Source organism: Corvus hawaiiensis, chromosome 4, assembly GCF_020740725.1.
Source record: "Corvus hawaiiensis isolate bCorHaw1 chromosome 4, bCorHaw1.pri.cur, whole genome shotgun sequence".
Taxonomy (NCBI): domain Eukaryota; kingdom Metazoa; phylum Chordata; class Aves; order Passeriformes; family Corvidae; genus Corvus; species Corvus hawaiiensis.
In genome coordinates, this window is record NC_063216.1 from 29,956,588 (window position 1) to 29,970,787 (window position 14,200).

The 14,200-nt window shown below is 44.8% G+C and overlaps 1 protein-coding gene across 1 annotated transcript in view; it reads left to right on the top strand.

Moving 5' to 3' along the window:
- EP300 (E1A binding protein p300) overlaps positions 1-8,499 on the top strand; it is a 60,877-nt gene extending 52,378 nt beyond the window's left edge. Inside the window, exons 28-31 of the mRNA XM_048302455.1 lie at positions 613-777; positions 2,835-2,996; positions 3,453-3,734; positions 5,103-8,499. Coding sequence (XP_048158412.1) covers positions 613-777; positions 2,835-2,996; positions 3,453-3,734; positions 5,103-7,325 — 2,832 coding nt within the window. The 3' untranslated portion in view covers positions 7,326-8,499. The remainder of the gene's footprint in view (positions 1-612; positions 778-2,834; positions 2,997-3,452; positions 3,735-5,102) is intronic.
- The last annotated feature ends 5,701 nt before the right edge of the window (positions 8,500-14,200 follow it).

Sequence of the window (14,200 nt, forward strand, 5' to 3'; positions counted from 1 at the left end):
TTGGGGAAGATTGACCAATCTTGTCTTGATTTCTTCCTTGCCCTTATGCATTGTGCCTGATTCTTGGTGTTTACTGCATTAGTTTTAAGTGAATTGAACACCAAAAGTTCAGAGTTAAAACATACTCTCTTCAAAACATGTAGCTTCTGAAATTGTTTTAGCAAGAAACTTGAAACGGTCCCTTAGAACAAAATAAATTATTGAGGAATACTGTGAAAGAGCAAAAGAAAATATATGGAATCTTCAATCTTCTTGTGTTAGATAGAATTGCAGGGTTAGGATGCTGATGCAGTTAGAAATATGTAAATTTTTTTGAATTATCAGGACTTAAGGTAGTGTCAAGATTATGGTGATTATATTGTCTCAATTGGTAAGAAGGCTCATTGAAATCTAGGACACAGTAATGATTTATTTCTTCTGAGTGGGAATATTTGAAATGTATTTGACAAACTAACAGATGCACTTAGAATGTGCTCTTGTAAAATGAATTGAAATATTAAGCTTTCCTTTGTTTAGTCTGCTGATGCCTTTCCTTGTCACTCATTGAGAATGTTGCCTTTCGTTATGTGACTTGCAATACTGATAACCAAATGTGGTTTTGCACTCTTTTAGGATATATTTAAGCAGGCAACAGAAGATCGTCTAACAAGTGCAAAGGAGCTCCCTTACTTTGAAGGGGACTTCTGGCCTAATGTTCTAGAGGAGAGCATTAAGGAGCTTGAGCAAGAGGAAGAAGAACGAAAGAGAGAAGAAAACACTAGTAATGAGAGCACAGATGTAAGGATGCTTTTGCTATTTTATGATCTAATGTAAAAGTTCTGATTATATATGACTAATTATTAAAAAAAAAGAGGGGGGTAAGACACTCTGGTTAACTGGCTTTTTCACTTTTCACTCTAATATAAATTTCAATTTTACAGTTTATAAATTAGAGTTGCTAAAATACCACTAAGCTACATTTGGATGAATAGTGGGTGTTCATATGGCTATAAAATATCTAATTGCCAAAGGCAATTTTGTTGAAACAGCTGCTAGATGAATATTTTATTGCTGAAATCCAATTGTTATCAATGATCATGTTGCCACCTAAGCCTGATTTGGAAGTTTTTTCCTTAAGCATTAGCTTTTAAATAGTGGTTCAATCTTTTCTTTTGAACTTGGGTGTTATAACACCAATCTTAGCAGAATGTTCTGAGAAAGTAATGGAAGTCTGAGAGTTAGTACTTGACTCTCAATAGTTTGTTTAGTAGCTTTAAGGCATAGAGGATCTGAAGCACAAATTACTGCTGAACTGTTGTTGGGCTACTTTAAGTTAGAGAAATTTCTCGCTGGTGTCTTGTGCAATTTTTTTTTGAGAATGTACAACTGTGTTATCACATTCAACAAAAAAACCCTCAAAAATAAAAGAGATGCTTCTTAATTCAACAATAAATTTGAAAATGAACAGATGCAGAATTTATGCATCTGCCTATCCTTGGATGTTCTGAGCTTTTATGGAAGAGGTGGTGAGTCCAAGGTAAGTTCAGTAGTTTTGCTCATGCAGTAGTACTTGTTAGTTAACTCTGTTTAAACACTGCTGCTTTGTCACCTTATCAGATACTAGATTATTTGGGGGGGTTAGAATTTTTTTGCTGGAAGATCTTTGGATCAGAAAAAGTTAACATTACAATTAAAAATTGTGATTCTCCTGTGCTGTTCTTTGCAATACCTTCTTTCAAGGACTTTGATTAAACAAAGTGCAGGAAATCAGGCAACATGATATCAAATTTGCATTAAGTAACATCTTTCTTAGGAAGGTATTGTTTGCTTTCCACATGGTATAGCTTAAAGGTCCTCATCTCTCTAATATACCAGAAACCACTTGTGAAGGATCATTTAGCTCTGTGTATGATGTTGGTCAATATTTAGTCAAGCCTTCACAGCAGTTTGGCCCCAAAATCCTGTGGTAGGGCAAGCTTGCAGTACATTACTATTTAACTTTATTATTATTACAAATAGTTTTTACTCTTTATCGATCCTGTGTTTCACTGTTGAAGAAGGAGCAGTAATAAACTGTACTGTCAAGTGACGTGATAGTCATTCATGTTCACTGGGAATTTCCATTCTGGCAAAGTTATTTTAAGCTTAGGAAAAATGCTTGTTTAGCCAACAATTACTTTGATCCTTGATCATCTTACGCTGTGGTGTTTTGAGGTGCTCTCTGAGCAGCCCAGCAAGGAATAAACTGTTCATTGCTAACAGAATATAGCTGAAATTAGGCTGACCTGTTTTGACTGTTGCAGGGTATGACAGGAGGCAGGTGCATGCTAGAAGTTGCACTACTAATGCCTTTTGGACTCAGAACAACAGCCTAGTACCAAAATCAGTTTAATGCAGTCTGTTAAAAGTACATCTGTCAGAGCTGTAGCAAACTAAATCTAGGTGGTTTAAGTCTTTCTTACCTTTGCTTAGTGCTATATCAATTGCACTTTTCAGTTATTTTTATTTTTGAATTGCATTGAGAATTCATCTACTAAACCTCTTTGTGATTGTCCAAGAGGTTCTTCACCATGTAGCTATAGCAGACAAACAAGTTTCATTATATAATGTTTTGCCTGTACCTCCTGAGCATCTGTGCTTTTAATATTTTTAGATACATGTATTGCTGATCTTGATATCTTTCGGCATAATTCTAATGGAATTAATTTAATGTTCCTGGGGACCCTAGTATGTGTCTTCGGAGTAAATTCTTGTGAAATGTGTTTTGTCCTGCAGTTATAGAATATGTAAAAATAATAAAATGGTGATGTGGTGTTGCTTAGATACCTGACATAAAATATCTTTAAAATTGCTAGGTGAGCAAGGGAGACAGCAAAAATGCCAAAAAGAAGAACAACAAGAAGACAAGTAAAAACAAGAGCAGCTTGAGTCGTGGCAATAAGAAGAAGCCTGGCATGCCCAATGTGTCCAATGACCTCTCCCAGAAGCTGTATGCCACTATGGAGAAGCACAAGGAGGTAAGAGTTGATTGAATGAGAAATGTTTTTTACCTCAATAAAGAGGTGTACAAAGCTTTGATACTTCAAACAGAGTCATGCCCTGCAAATTAATACAGGTTTGGCTGGAGAATTGAGTGGCTCACCCAGACAGACCAGTACCAGTAAGTCTGGGTGCTCTTTGCTGCAAGGGCAGTGGGAATAAATGCAGCTGTGCTCGTGCAGAACTTCCTAACAGTCTAGATTGCCAGAGCAGTTCTACTGTTACTGTTTGGTCCAGTGCCCCTTACCTATTTCTTCAGAAAGTGAACCTGCAGGGCACTCAGAGGTCTGAGATTTCCTGGGCCTCACAAGCACACCACCTGGCAGCCAGTTGTTCAAGTGTTAGCTGATCCCGGAACTGTACACTCTGTAATGAGGATTGGTGACCAAAACATCTTGATCAGTGCTGCCATATTAAGCCTTTTTATTTTTCAGGTCTTCTTTGTCATCCGTCTCATTGCTGGCCCTGCAGCCAACTCCCTGCCCCCCATCATTGAGCCTGACCCACTCATTCCGTGTGACCTGATGGATGGGCGTGATGCTTTCCTAACCCTTGCTAGAGACAAGCACCTGGAGTTCTCCTCACTACGAAGGGCTCAGTGGTCAACCATGTGCATGCTGGTGGAACTGCATACCCAGAGCCAAGATCGCTTTGTTTACACCTGCAATGAGTGCAAGCATCATGTGGAGACCAGATGGCATTGCACTGTCTGTGAGGTATGTTTGGTGAAGTTTTCCGTGCTTCTGTCCCTGTATCTTTATGCCCAGAGTGCTCTTTACCTGAATTCTCATTATTAACTGATGGAAAAAGATCTGTGCAGCTCATCTGCTGGCAGTTCAGAAAGGAGGGAAAACGTTTTCCATAACAAGTGGTTCTATTTACTGTGCTGCTTGGTGTGATTTTTTGCCTCGTGGAAAGCTGAAATGGAGTTGTGTTTTCTGTAGTTCATTTAAGGTGCTGCTGCCTAAGAAGCTGGGAACTGTAGCAATGGCTTGAGCTGGAATGGTAGGATCAGCTGGTTTTTCTGAAGAGCAACGCATAATTTTTTCTTCCAGAGTCAGAAGTGTGGGGCTGCAGTATTTCTGTAAAGAGGGCGCTCTGTTGGTTTACTGGCACAGAGATTTTGCTGTGCTGCAAGTCAGATCCCAATACTGGGGCGATTCCTTCACTTCTCTGTTGTTTCTGTAGAATGCTGCAAAGAGCATTTGTCCTCAGAAGTGTTTGCAAAACCAGTGTGTTTGAAGATCAAGTTCAGGGATTTGATTCAATGCTCTCCAGAAGGTGGATTATCATTGTATCTGGCTTCTTGTAACTTAGTTTTCTAGCCTGCTGGAAGGGAATGACTGACTCAGATTTGATCCTAATTACAATTTGATGCTTCCCTTTCCTCTGGTTATGTGTGTGTATGTGTGTGTATATATATATATTTATATATATGCACACACATATACACACGTGTGCTTTTACCTTCTTAGTATATGCTAGAAAGTAAATTCTAAATTTCCTATGGTTTAATGCATCCTGAGAACTTAGGTCTTTTTCTTAAAGATCAGTTATTGAGCCCAAACTCATGTGCTTTTGCTTTCACAGAACATGGTCTGTTCTTCTTTCAGCACTCTCTGTTGTTTAACTTGCATCTGCAAACTGAAAATGCAGCTTTCATTCTTTTTTGAAAGCTGGTACCTCTTCTGCCACTCCCGCCCTCTTCTTTTGAAGCAGAAGCAGATGAGCAGCTGTTTGTCCCCTGCCTATTTCTTCTACTTTCCTGTTGGGAAAGAAAGGGATTTTTCTGGCCCAGCTGAATAATGTGTGACTTACTAGCTCAGAGCCAACTTGTTTTTCAAGGTTGATATATTTGTGTAGCTTTCAGACACCCTTACACCCACACACTTTCCCTGGCTATAGTTTGGATTTATTCCTTCTCAATTACCTCAACATGGCATGAAAGATTGAATTTTTCCCTAGAGCAACAATTTGCCTGGAAGAGACTGGGAGTAATTTGTTGAGGTGGCATGACATCATTTATTCATTTATTGTATGGAGTTTCAGGAACACTGATAACTCATCTTTTGTTGTCTCTTCAGGATTATGACCTGTGCATCACCTGCTATAACACTAAAAACCATGACCACAAGATGGAGAAATTAGGCCTTGGTCTAGATGATGAGAGCAACAACCAGCAGACCACCACCACGCAGAGCCCCGGCGATTCCCGCCGCCTGAGCATCCAGCGCTGTATCCAGTCTCTGGTCCACGCCTGCCAGTGTCGCAATGCCAACTGCTCGCTGCCGTCCTGTCAGAAGATGAAACGGGTTGTCCAACACACCAAAGGCTGCAAACGCAAGACCAATGGAGGGTGCCCCATCTGCAAGCAACTCATTGCTCTCTGCTGCTACCACGCAAAGCACTGCCAGGAGAACAAGTGCCCCGTGCCCTTCTGCCTCAACATCAAACACAAGCTCCGTCAGCAACAGCTCCAGCACCGCCTGCAGCAGGCGCAGATGCTCCGAAGGAGGATGGCGAGCATGCAGCGCACGGGTGTGGCGGGCCAGCAGCAAGGATTGCCCTCGCCCACGCCGGCTACCCCGACAACTCCAACGGGGCAGCAGCCCCCGACACCACAAACCCCACAACCCCAGCCTCCGCCTCAGCCTGTGTCGCAGCCTCAGCCTGCACCTCCCAACAGCATGCCACCTTACACCATGCCAAGAACTCAGCCCCCCAGTGCTGTGTCCCAGGGCAAGGCAGGGGGCCAGGTGACGCCTCCAACCCCACCTCAGCCACCACAGCCTCCAGTTCAGGGTCCTCCTCCGGCAGCAGTGGAAATGGCCATGCAGATCCAGCGGGCAGCAGAGACCCAGCGCCAGATGGCACAGGTTCAGATCTTCCAAAGGCCAATTCAGCACCAGATGCCCCAGATGCCACCAATGGGAATGAACCCTCCACAGATAGGCAGAGGTCCTGGTGGCCATATAGATCAAGGAATGGGGCCAGCAGGAATTCAGCAGCAGCCACCATGGGTGCAGGGGGCCTTACCCCAAGCTCAGCTGCAGCCAGGAATGCAGAGGCCATCTATGATGTCAGTAGCTCAGCCGGGTCAGCCGATGAATATGGCCCCTCAGCCAGGGATGGGTCAGGTACCTGGCACTGCTCAGCCCAAACAACCACCTCTGCCCCAGGCGGCCTTACAAAACCTATTGCGGACTCTCAGGTCTCCCAGCTCACCCATGCAGCAGCAGCAGGTGCTTAACATCCTTCACTCTAACCCTCAGCTGCTGGCCGCTTTCATCAAGCAGCGGGCGGCCAAGTACGCGGGGTCCCAGAACCCGCAGGGCATGGCGGGGCAGCCTGGCATCCCGCAGGGGCAGCCAGGGCTCCAGCCGCAGCAGGCCATGCAAGGGCAGCAAGGAGGGGTGCACCCCAACCCAGCCATGCAGAACATGAACCCCATGCAAGCAGGAGTGCAGAGGCCCAGCATGCCCCAGCAGCAGCCGCAGCAGCAGCCGCAGCAGGCCATGGCTGGGATGAATCCTCAGGCGCAGCAGATGAATATGAATCACTCGGGGATGGCTCCCCAGTTCCGAGATCTCCTGATGAGACGGCACCAGATGATGGAGCAGCAGCGCCACCAGCAGCAGCAGCAGGGAGCGGGACCGGCACTGGGGCCAGGGATGGCCAACCACAACCAGTTTCAGCAGCCCCAGGGTGTCGGGTATCCCCAGCAGCAGCAGCAGCGAATGCAGCATCACATGCAGCAGATGCAGCAAGGAAACATGGGACAAATAAGCCAGCTTCCACAGGCCATGAGTGCAGAGACAGGAGCCAGTTTGCAACAGGCTTTCCAGCAAAGGCTGCTTCAGCAGCAGATGGGGTCCCCAGCTCAGCCCAATCCTATGAGCCCCCAACAGCACATGCTCCCCAATCAGGCCCAGTCCCCGCACCTCCAGGGCCAGCAGCTCCCTTCATCGCTCACCAATCAAGTGCGTTCTCCGCAGCCTGTACCCTCACCGCGGCCCCAGTCCCAGCCCCCTCATTCAAGCCCATCCCCTCGGATGCAGCCTCAGCCTTCTCCACACCACGTCTCCCCGCAGACCAGCTCCCCACATCCAGGACTGGTAGCTGCCCAGGCTAACCCCATGGATCAAGGGCACTTTGCCAGCCCGGACCAGAGTGCAATGCTTTCCCAGCTTGCTAGCAATCCTGGCATGGCAGGCCTCCATGGTACAAGCGCCACGGAACTGGGGCTCAGCTCTGAGAACTCAGACTTGAATTCAAACCTTTCACAGAGTACACTAGACATACACTAGACACGTTGTAGCATTTTGGGAGCAAAAAAAAAAAACCTAAAAAACAAAGAAAATAAAAAAAACTTATTTTCGCAAGACTTTTTGTACTGAAGACAAATTTTTTTGAATCTTTCTTAGCTAAAACGACATTTTTCCCTGGAACACATCTGAACTCTGCAGCACTAGTTTGTGGTTTTAAAAACAAACCAACAACGAACCTGAGGGACAGTAGAGTACAAAGAATATATTTTTGTTATGGCTGGAATCATAACCAGTCCTTTTTCTCGGCTTTTTTTTTTCTCGTGTGCGTTGGGGAGGTCGGGGGAGGAAGGTGGTCTTTTGGTTGTTCACCAAAGGATGCCCTGCTCATGCCTCCAATAGGTTTTATTTTTTTTTAAATTAATGAAAATATGTAATATTGATAGTTATTATTTACTGAGGCAGATGGTAAACATTTTCCCTATTCTGGTTTTTCTTCATGTCACTGCAAAAAAACCACCACAAAAACAGAACAACAGAAAAACACAGGAGAAACTTTTCCTAAAACCGGAGGACAAAAGGGGTTAATGTTGCTTTAAGAATACATTACATATATAAATATATATATATAAAAATAAATACCAATCTTTTCCTCTTTGGTTGGAAATATGTCAATTCTTTGAAAAATGTAAAAATATTAAATAACTCAGTCCCCTCCTGAAGTCTACTTTTGTCCTCCAAGAATTTTTCTATACAAGAGTCTGAGCTTAAAAAAACTTCAAGTATTAAAGTAATTTGTACATGTAGAGAGAAGACAACATTTTTGCAAATACACAGGGGCAGCTGCCAAATGGATGTAGTATATATATTGTGGTTTCTGTTTTCTTGAAAGAATTTTTTTCGTTATTTTTACATCTAACAAAGGAAAAAAAAAAAACATAAAAAAGAGGGTAAGAAACAATTCCAACGGGATTATTTCAACCTGAGAAAAAGTCCCTGGGGTTTCTTCTTTATGCTTGCTTTCTCTCTCCCGTGCCCCTTTCCCATCCTCTTCCACTTTCTGTAAAACTTGAAAATAGAAAGCAAAAAACCCTCAAATGTTGTATATCATGCAATTAAAGTTGGTTACTTATAAATAAGAACTTTCGATCACTGTATAGACTGTTAAAATTGATTTCTTATTACCTATTGTTAAATAAACTGTGTGAGACAGACAGCCTGTTTTTAATGTTTCCCTTCTCTCCCACATGTGTTGCTTGTTCTTAAAATGGTGGGGGTAGCGGAATATGTGCTACTTCAAATGTTTGCTATTTAGACGTCAGAGAGCTATTTAATGTATATGACTGTTTTAAAATGCAAATCTCTAATACGGGATGTGGAGTAATAATTAGTCTTCTAAATGGACTTTTTTGGTACAACTCTGCATTCGTGTTGTTCCCGGCATGTATCTTACCAAAGAAACGAGGTCTGACCTCGACAGTTGTGCCAGTCAGCTGTGCCCTGCCCTGCTCACACAGCCTGGGAGCAGCTGATCTTCAAAGGACCTATTTTGCATTTTGAAATGAGAACTTTTTGTTTGGATATGTGATATTAAAAGATGCTATTTCACTTGGAGTATATTGTGCGCCTTTTGGCACTGAAGTGTGAGCACGAGGTAAGCTGCACTGGGGTGGTGTGTGGGTGCCCAGTCACCCTGTGTCACAGCTGGTGACCTGCCGGACACAGGGGTGCTCCTGAACAGAAGTGCTGTCGCCGTGGGGTGCGTGGGCAGTGATCTCAGTTGTGTGCTGCTGCCAGCTGCGCTCACATGGAGTTAATCCAGTCACATCGTGTGTTGTGCTCGGGCTGTTTGTGGTGGATGTGGCTGGCTCATTGAGGGCTTTCCAAAATCCAGCCTCGTGGTGTGCATGTGCCCACAGTGCTGGCTGCCGAGGGAATAATTCACCACCAGGGTGAATGTACCTGGAAGCCCCAGATGGGACCAAAGATGTGACCAGAGCATGATGTCTGTGTAACACCGGCTTTGTTGGGAGCATCAGTGTATCTGCAGATCCCAGACAAATAACTCGAGCAAGCTGACCTCAGGAAACTGCTGGTGGAAGATGAGGGAGGGGGTAAACGTGGATCAATGGCAATCTCAGCCACATGCCAAACAAAAGTAATGGTGTATTACAATGTGAAGGGATGTTAGAGGTCTTCAAAAGCGGGAGTAAAATGCTTGATGTTTGGATATAAACAGAAGTAGGACAATGAATCTCTTGTATTTAAAAAGGGGGGTTGACAGCAAGCCTTCAGCAAGATGGTGGCAAGTTCATGGCAGGCCTAAGGAAAGCAGCCCTGGGCTTTGGTATTCTCCCTTGGCTAATCCTTATACCACTCACCCCTGCGTGACGCAGACCAGCTCTGCACCAAGCCCACAATTACCCTGCCTGCATGGGGAGGGACTGCTCCTGACCTGCCCTAAAGGAGAGCAGAAAGCCAAAAAATCCCAATGTGTTGAATGCCAGGGCAGCAGCCTGGGATTGTTTAGATTTGTGCTCTCCACAGTAAGCTTTCCTCTTCCTTTCCTGCCACCAAGCAAAGCCTAGTTTTACTTTCAGTTTTGGGGGACTTCTCAGGATGGAGCATAAATAAAATTCCTTCTGACCACATACAGGCTAGTGAAGTGAAAAATGTGCCCAACCTTCTGACTTGTATGCTTTTCCTGCAAACATCTTTCATTCATGCCGCTGAGCACACAAAACGTGGTTAGAATTTGTCCTGACCTGCCCCTGAAGTGGGGAAGCCCTGGAACGTTGCAGAGCACACTACAGATCTTCCAACTTCAACTGCCAACATAGAGACTTGCTTAAAAGATGCCATGATGCATTTTATGTGACAGCACAGCTGCTCTGTACCTCTGTAGGTGCTGACTCTGAGCCAAGTTCAGTTTTTGAGGTGGTGTGGATGATCAGTAGTCTTAAATTTGCATAGGGTTTCTTTTCCCAGCATCCCTCCACTTCTGCTTTCCCTGGTTCTACTGGAGAACCAGAACCCACCATTTGGGGAACTACTTGGCTGTTTCAAGTAGTGGAAGGATTTCAGGATGACAACAGAATTAGGGTGTCATCTGTATCTCTCTTGCCATTCAGTTGCATCCAAGTGAGAGTAGGTTGTTTCACTCCTATTTATTAGACTCTTGGCCAGCAAAAAGAACTCACACCCAAAGTTCTAGCAATCCAATCAGGTATTAATTGTCCAGTTACAACGATGCTAATGGTTGTGCTCAAATAATTTGTAGTTCAGTGATGTAAATTTTCTAATGCTTGACCTTCCAATGTCCTTTGAGTCCTAAGGTCAATGACTGAAGTCACAGTTGGGGAGGGCTTGAAGTGAGTTTGTCACACGGAGTGTAATATTTATGGTTTATCGCTCAGTCTTGGGGACACCTGTTTGTAAAAATCACACCTTGCTCTTTCCTGGTTCCTTGTTTCTCATTATGTCCCAATTTACTGTTTATGGTGTGTTTTACATGTGTTGCATACTTATTCTTTACTCCTAAAACTCTGAACTTGGCCATTGGTGAGTTGCTCATAGCCTGGACCTGCAGTATCATCTGCGACTCTGTGTGTCTACACTGGTGCATTTATTTATTCATTTATTTTAATTCTAACACTGTCATTGTAGATACTCCGTTCTACACAGAGCCACTTACTATTACAGAAGGCCAGAATGGCTGAGGTAGGCACCTCTGAAGATCATCTATCCACCTCTCTTCTCTAAGCAGAATCACCTAAAGCAGATGGCACGTCCAGCTGAATATCTCCAGAACGGAGATTCCGTGGCCTCTCTGTATAGTCCGCAGCCCCATATCCCCTGCAAGGTGTCTCTATGCATGGACTAGTCCCAGCTCTCTCAGCCTCTCCCCATCTGACAGATGCTCCAATCTTACCACTATACCATTTGCTGGATTCACTATGCCCATGTCGCTCTTGTACTGGGTAGGCCAAACACCACATAATTGCACAAAACCCAAGACAATGTTGGTAGCCATCACCTGGTCATTAGACAACTGTAGTAACAGTAAAACGAGCTACAGCAGCTACTGGCAGGCCAAGACAAGCCCAGGCAAACTTGACAGAGCCTCACGCAACACTGCCTCTTACAGGCAGTGGCAGCACCATGACAAAGCTGGGGTAGATGATGTGACAGTGACAGCCATTCCAGCTTCTGTTTCATTTCTCCCGAGCTTTTTTCCAGTGTATGATACAGTTTCTCTGCAAAAAACTCCACCTCCTGTTTCCAAGACGGTCTTTTTGCAGACAGTATGTCCTTGATTTTGCTGCTTCCAGTTTTCAGCCAAACTCAAGGACTCCAGCCCATCCTCTCTGGACAGTCTGTAGCAGGTCCTGTAGTGAAAGACAGCAGAAGAGTCTGCTCCTTATGACCAGTTCTGCCCTGGTGTGTGATGAGGTTTCCTACCTCATCAGCCACAGCCACAGGGTGCTCTGGCTGGGGAGTGTTTGCCTTCCTACAATACACCCCTGGGGTATCTGCCAGTTGGGCCAAGGAGCCATTTCTTCTCTCAGCTTGTCAAAGCAGATTGTGTGCCATTGATTCCGGCTCGAGACAGAGCCTAGCCTGGCCCCTGAAAGTGTGAGAGCACAACAGGCTCCATCCACAGGGATTGCAGCAGCATCTGTGCTTGCATCATGGATGGAAAGCCACTGAGCTGCTCTGTCAGCCTTGCAGGTGTGGCATTTGCCTGCCCAGCTGTGCTCTGGCATTTTGTTTAGAAATGTTTTGATGGTTTGCTCAAGTTGCCTCAGTCACACTCCCTTAGAACAGGGTCTTGGTTTCAACTCTCCAGCAGGGGATATTGGACGTTTGGAAGGGAAACCTGTTCCATGGCTGGTGCTGTGGGTAGCTGATGGGCAATCAGCCATGGCTCCGGTCTACTCTCCCTGTTGTAGGGAGTGTGCTGGATTTGGGCAGAGTGGAGAAATTACTGTTGGCACCATCTCCCACAGTCATCTTTGATGCCCTTCCTAGAAGTTGGCACAGCTCAGACTGGTTTTCCCCGGGTGTGCTGGGTGGTGGCAGCCTCTGGCATATCTTGGGAGCACAGAGCTACGTGGGATGCAACCACAAGCACTGTCAGTGGGTATTTTGCTACTTCTCACGCCCCTGCAGTCCCCAGGGCAATAGTAGGAATTGAAAGGCAGTGACAGTGTCATTACAAGAAAGCTTTTTGCCAACCCTGCTCCTCTGGCTGCAAGTGCAGAGCTTCTGTTGCCCCAAAAAGCAAGGAGTCTTTCATTTTGTTTTGCTTCCTCTTCACTTTTGCTTTTCACTATCTGTGTTATTCCACACCAGTGTGGCACTGAAATGAGCTCCCGGTACAATGTCCTGGTGTCCAAAGGTTTGGGAGCCATACAGTGGATATCTCACCAGGCCTGTCGATGGAAAGCCAGGGCAGCCTGAGGCATGACCTGGGTCTACCACCCCGCACGCTGCCAGGGCTTGTAACCACATTCACTGCCTGGGTTAGAGCCACCAGAAGTTAGATCCCCAAATTCATGAGTTCAGGAGAAAAAAAAAAAAGAAGACCTCAGATGCTCTTCTGTTTGCCTGCTGTTAGCTCAGTCTGAGCTTGTATTGAAGGATTTCAAGCCTTTTTTTCTGTCATGTGTCACCACAAACAGTGAGAGAGAGCCCTTAACTGGGACTCACGAAAGGATATGTAAAGGGATTTCCACCTCGGTAAACTGCGTATTATGTGTCAGGCCTTGTGCATGGTGTAACATCTCATCTTCTGCTATTAGCTGGACTTACTGGTTCAGGCTGGGGAAGGTGACCTGGCAGGACATGATGGTGTCCCATGTCTTCCCTGAAAGGCTTGCAGAGGAATCAAGAGGCAGCACAGCTCAGCTCTCAAAAGCCAGATTTCTTGGGGGTCTGGGATGGGATAAGTGCTTCAAACTGAGATTTGCTTCCCAGGCAGTTAACTCTTCCCTCTCCTTGTCAGGATAGCCTTGGGACTGGGCGTAGTTGCTTTTTGGGGGGTTGTTTTGGTTTGGGTTTTTTGGGGGTGTTTTTTGTATTTTTTAATCTGGACAAAAATTATTTACTGTTTTGTTAGTATTTGTATGTAGAGTTGTGTTGACATATATTGACAGATCTAATGTGGTAGTAAAATAGCATGGAAGGACAGGCTAATTTAGTATTTGTGCCCTTAACTGGGTTGCCTGTTGGGTTTGGGGTTGGATTATTTGTTCACCACACAAACTGTTCAATTACTATGTCTATTGTACAGTGTTACTTAGTGACAAGTTGCTGTAAATGTGGAAGAACATCAATGTAACACTAAGGATGGTCTGACAAGGGTTTTCTGTAAGCTCCTCAGCCCATGAGAGATCTAGAAAACAGCAACTGCTCAAAGCTCCCACCTGCAAGTAGGCTGTTGCCTGTTCTTACACAGTGCAGGACATGCCTCTCTTCATTTCACAGTTACCTTGGTAAAATTAGTCTGCCAAAGGTTAAGCAGAATATGTTTTCTTTTATTATTCCTTCTGTTTGCTTGTTGGTTTTCCAAGCTCATCTACCCTACTTTCCTTTTTCAAAGATGATATCATGAACATATAGCCAAGGCTTACATGTCTATAAATATTTTTTCTTCAAAATGGTTCCCTTCCCAGTCCTCATGACAGAAATTAAACCCTTCAATGTTTTTTGGTTTTTCACAGTGTCAGCTAGGAGAAGCGCTACAAAAGCCACGTGCCACTTCCCACTGCACACAAGAGCTTGGAAGTCCTGTAACCAGAATGGCTGCCACTTAGTGCTGGAAGTGAAAAAAGGCCCCTTTTTATCCTGGAGCACTAGGATTCTCATGAGCTCTTTGAAATAACAGAGTAGAAAACTAAAAAAGGAGGCTCTGG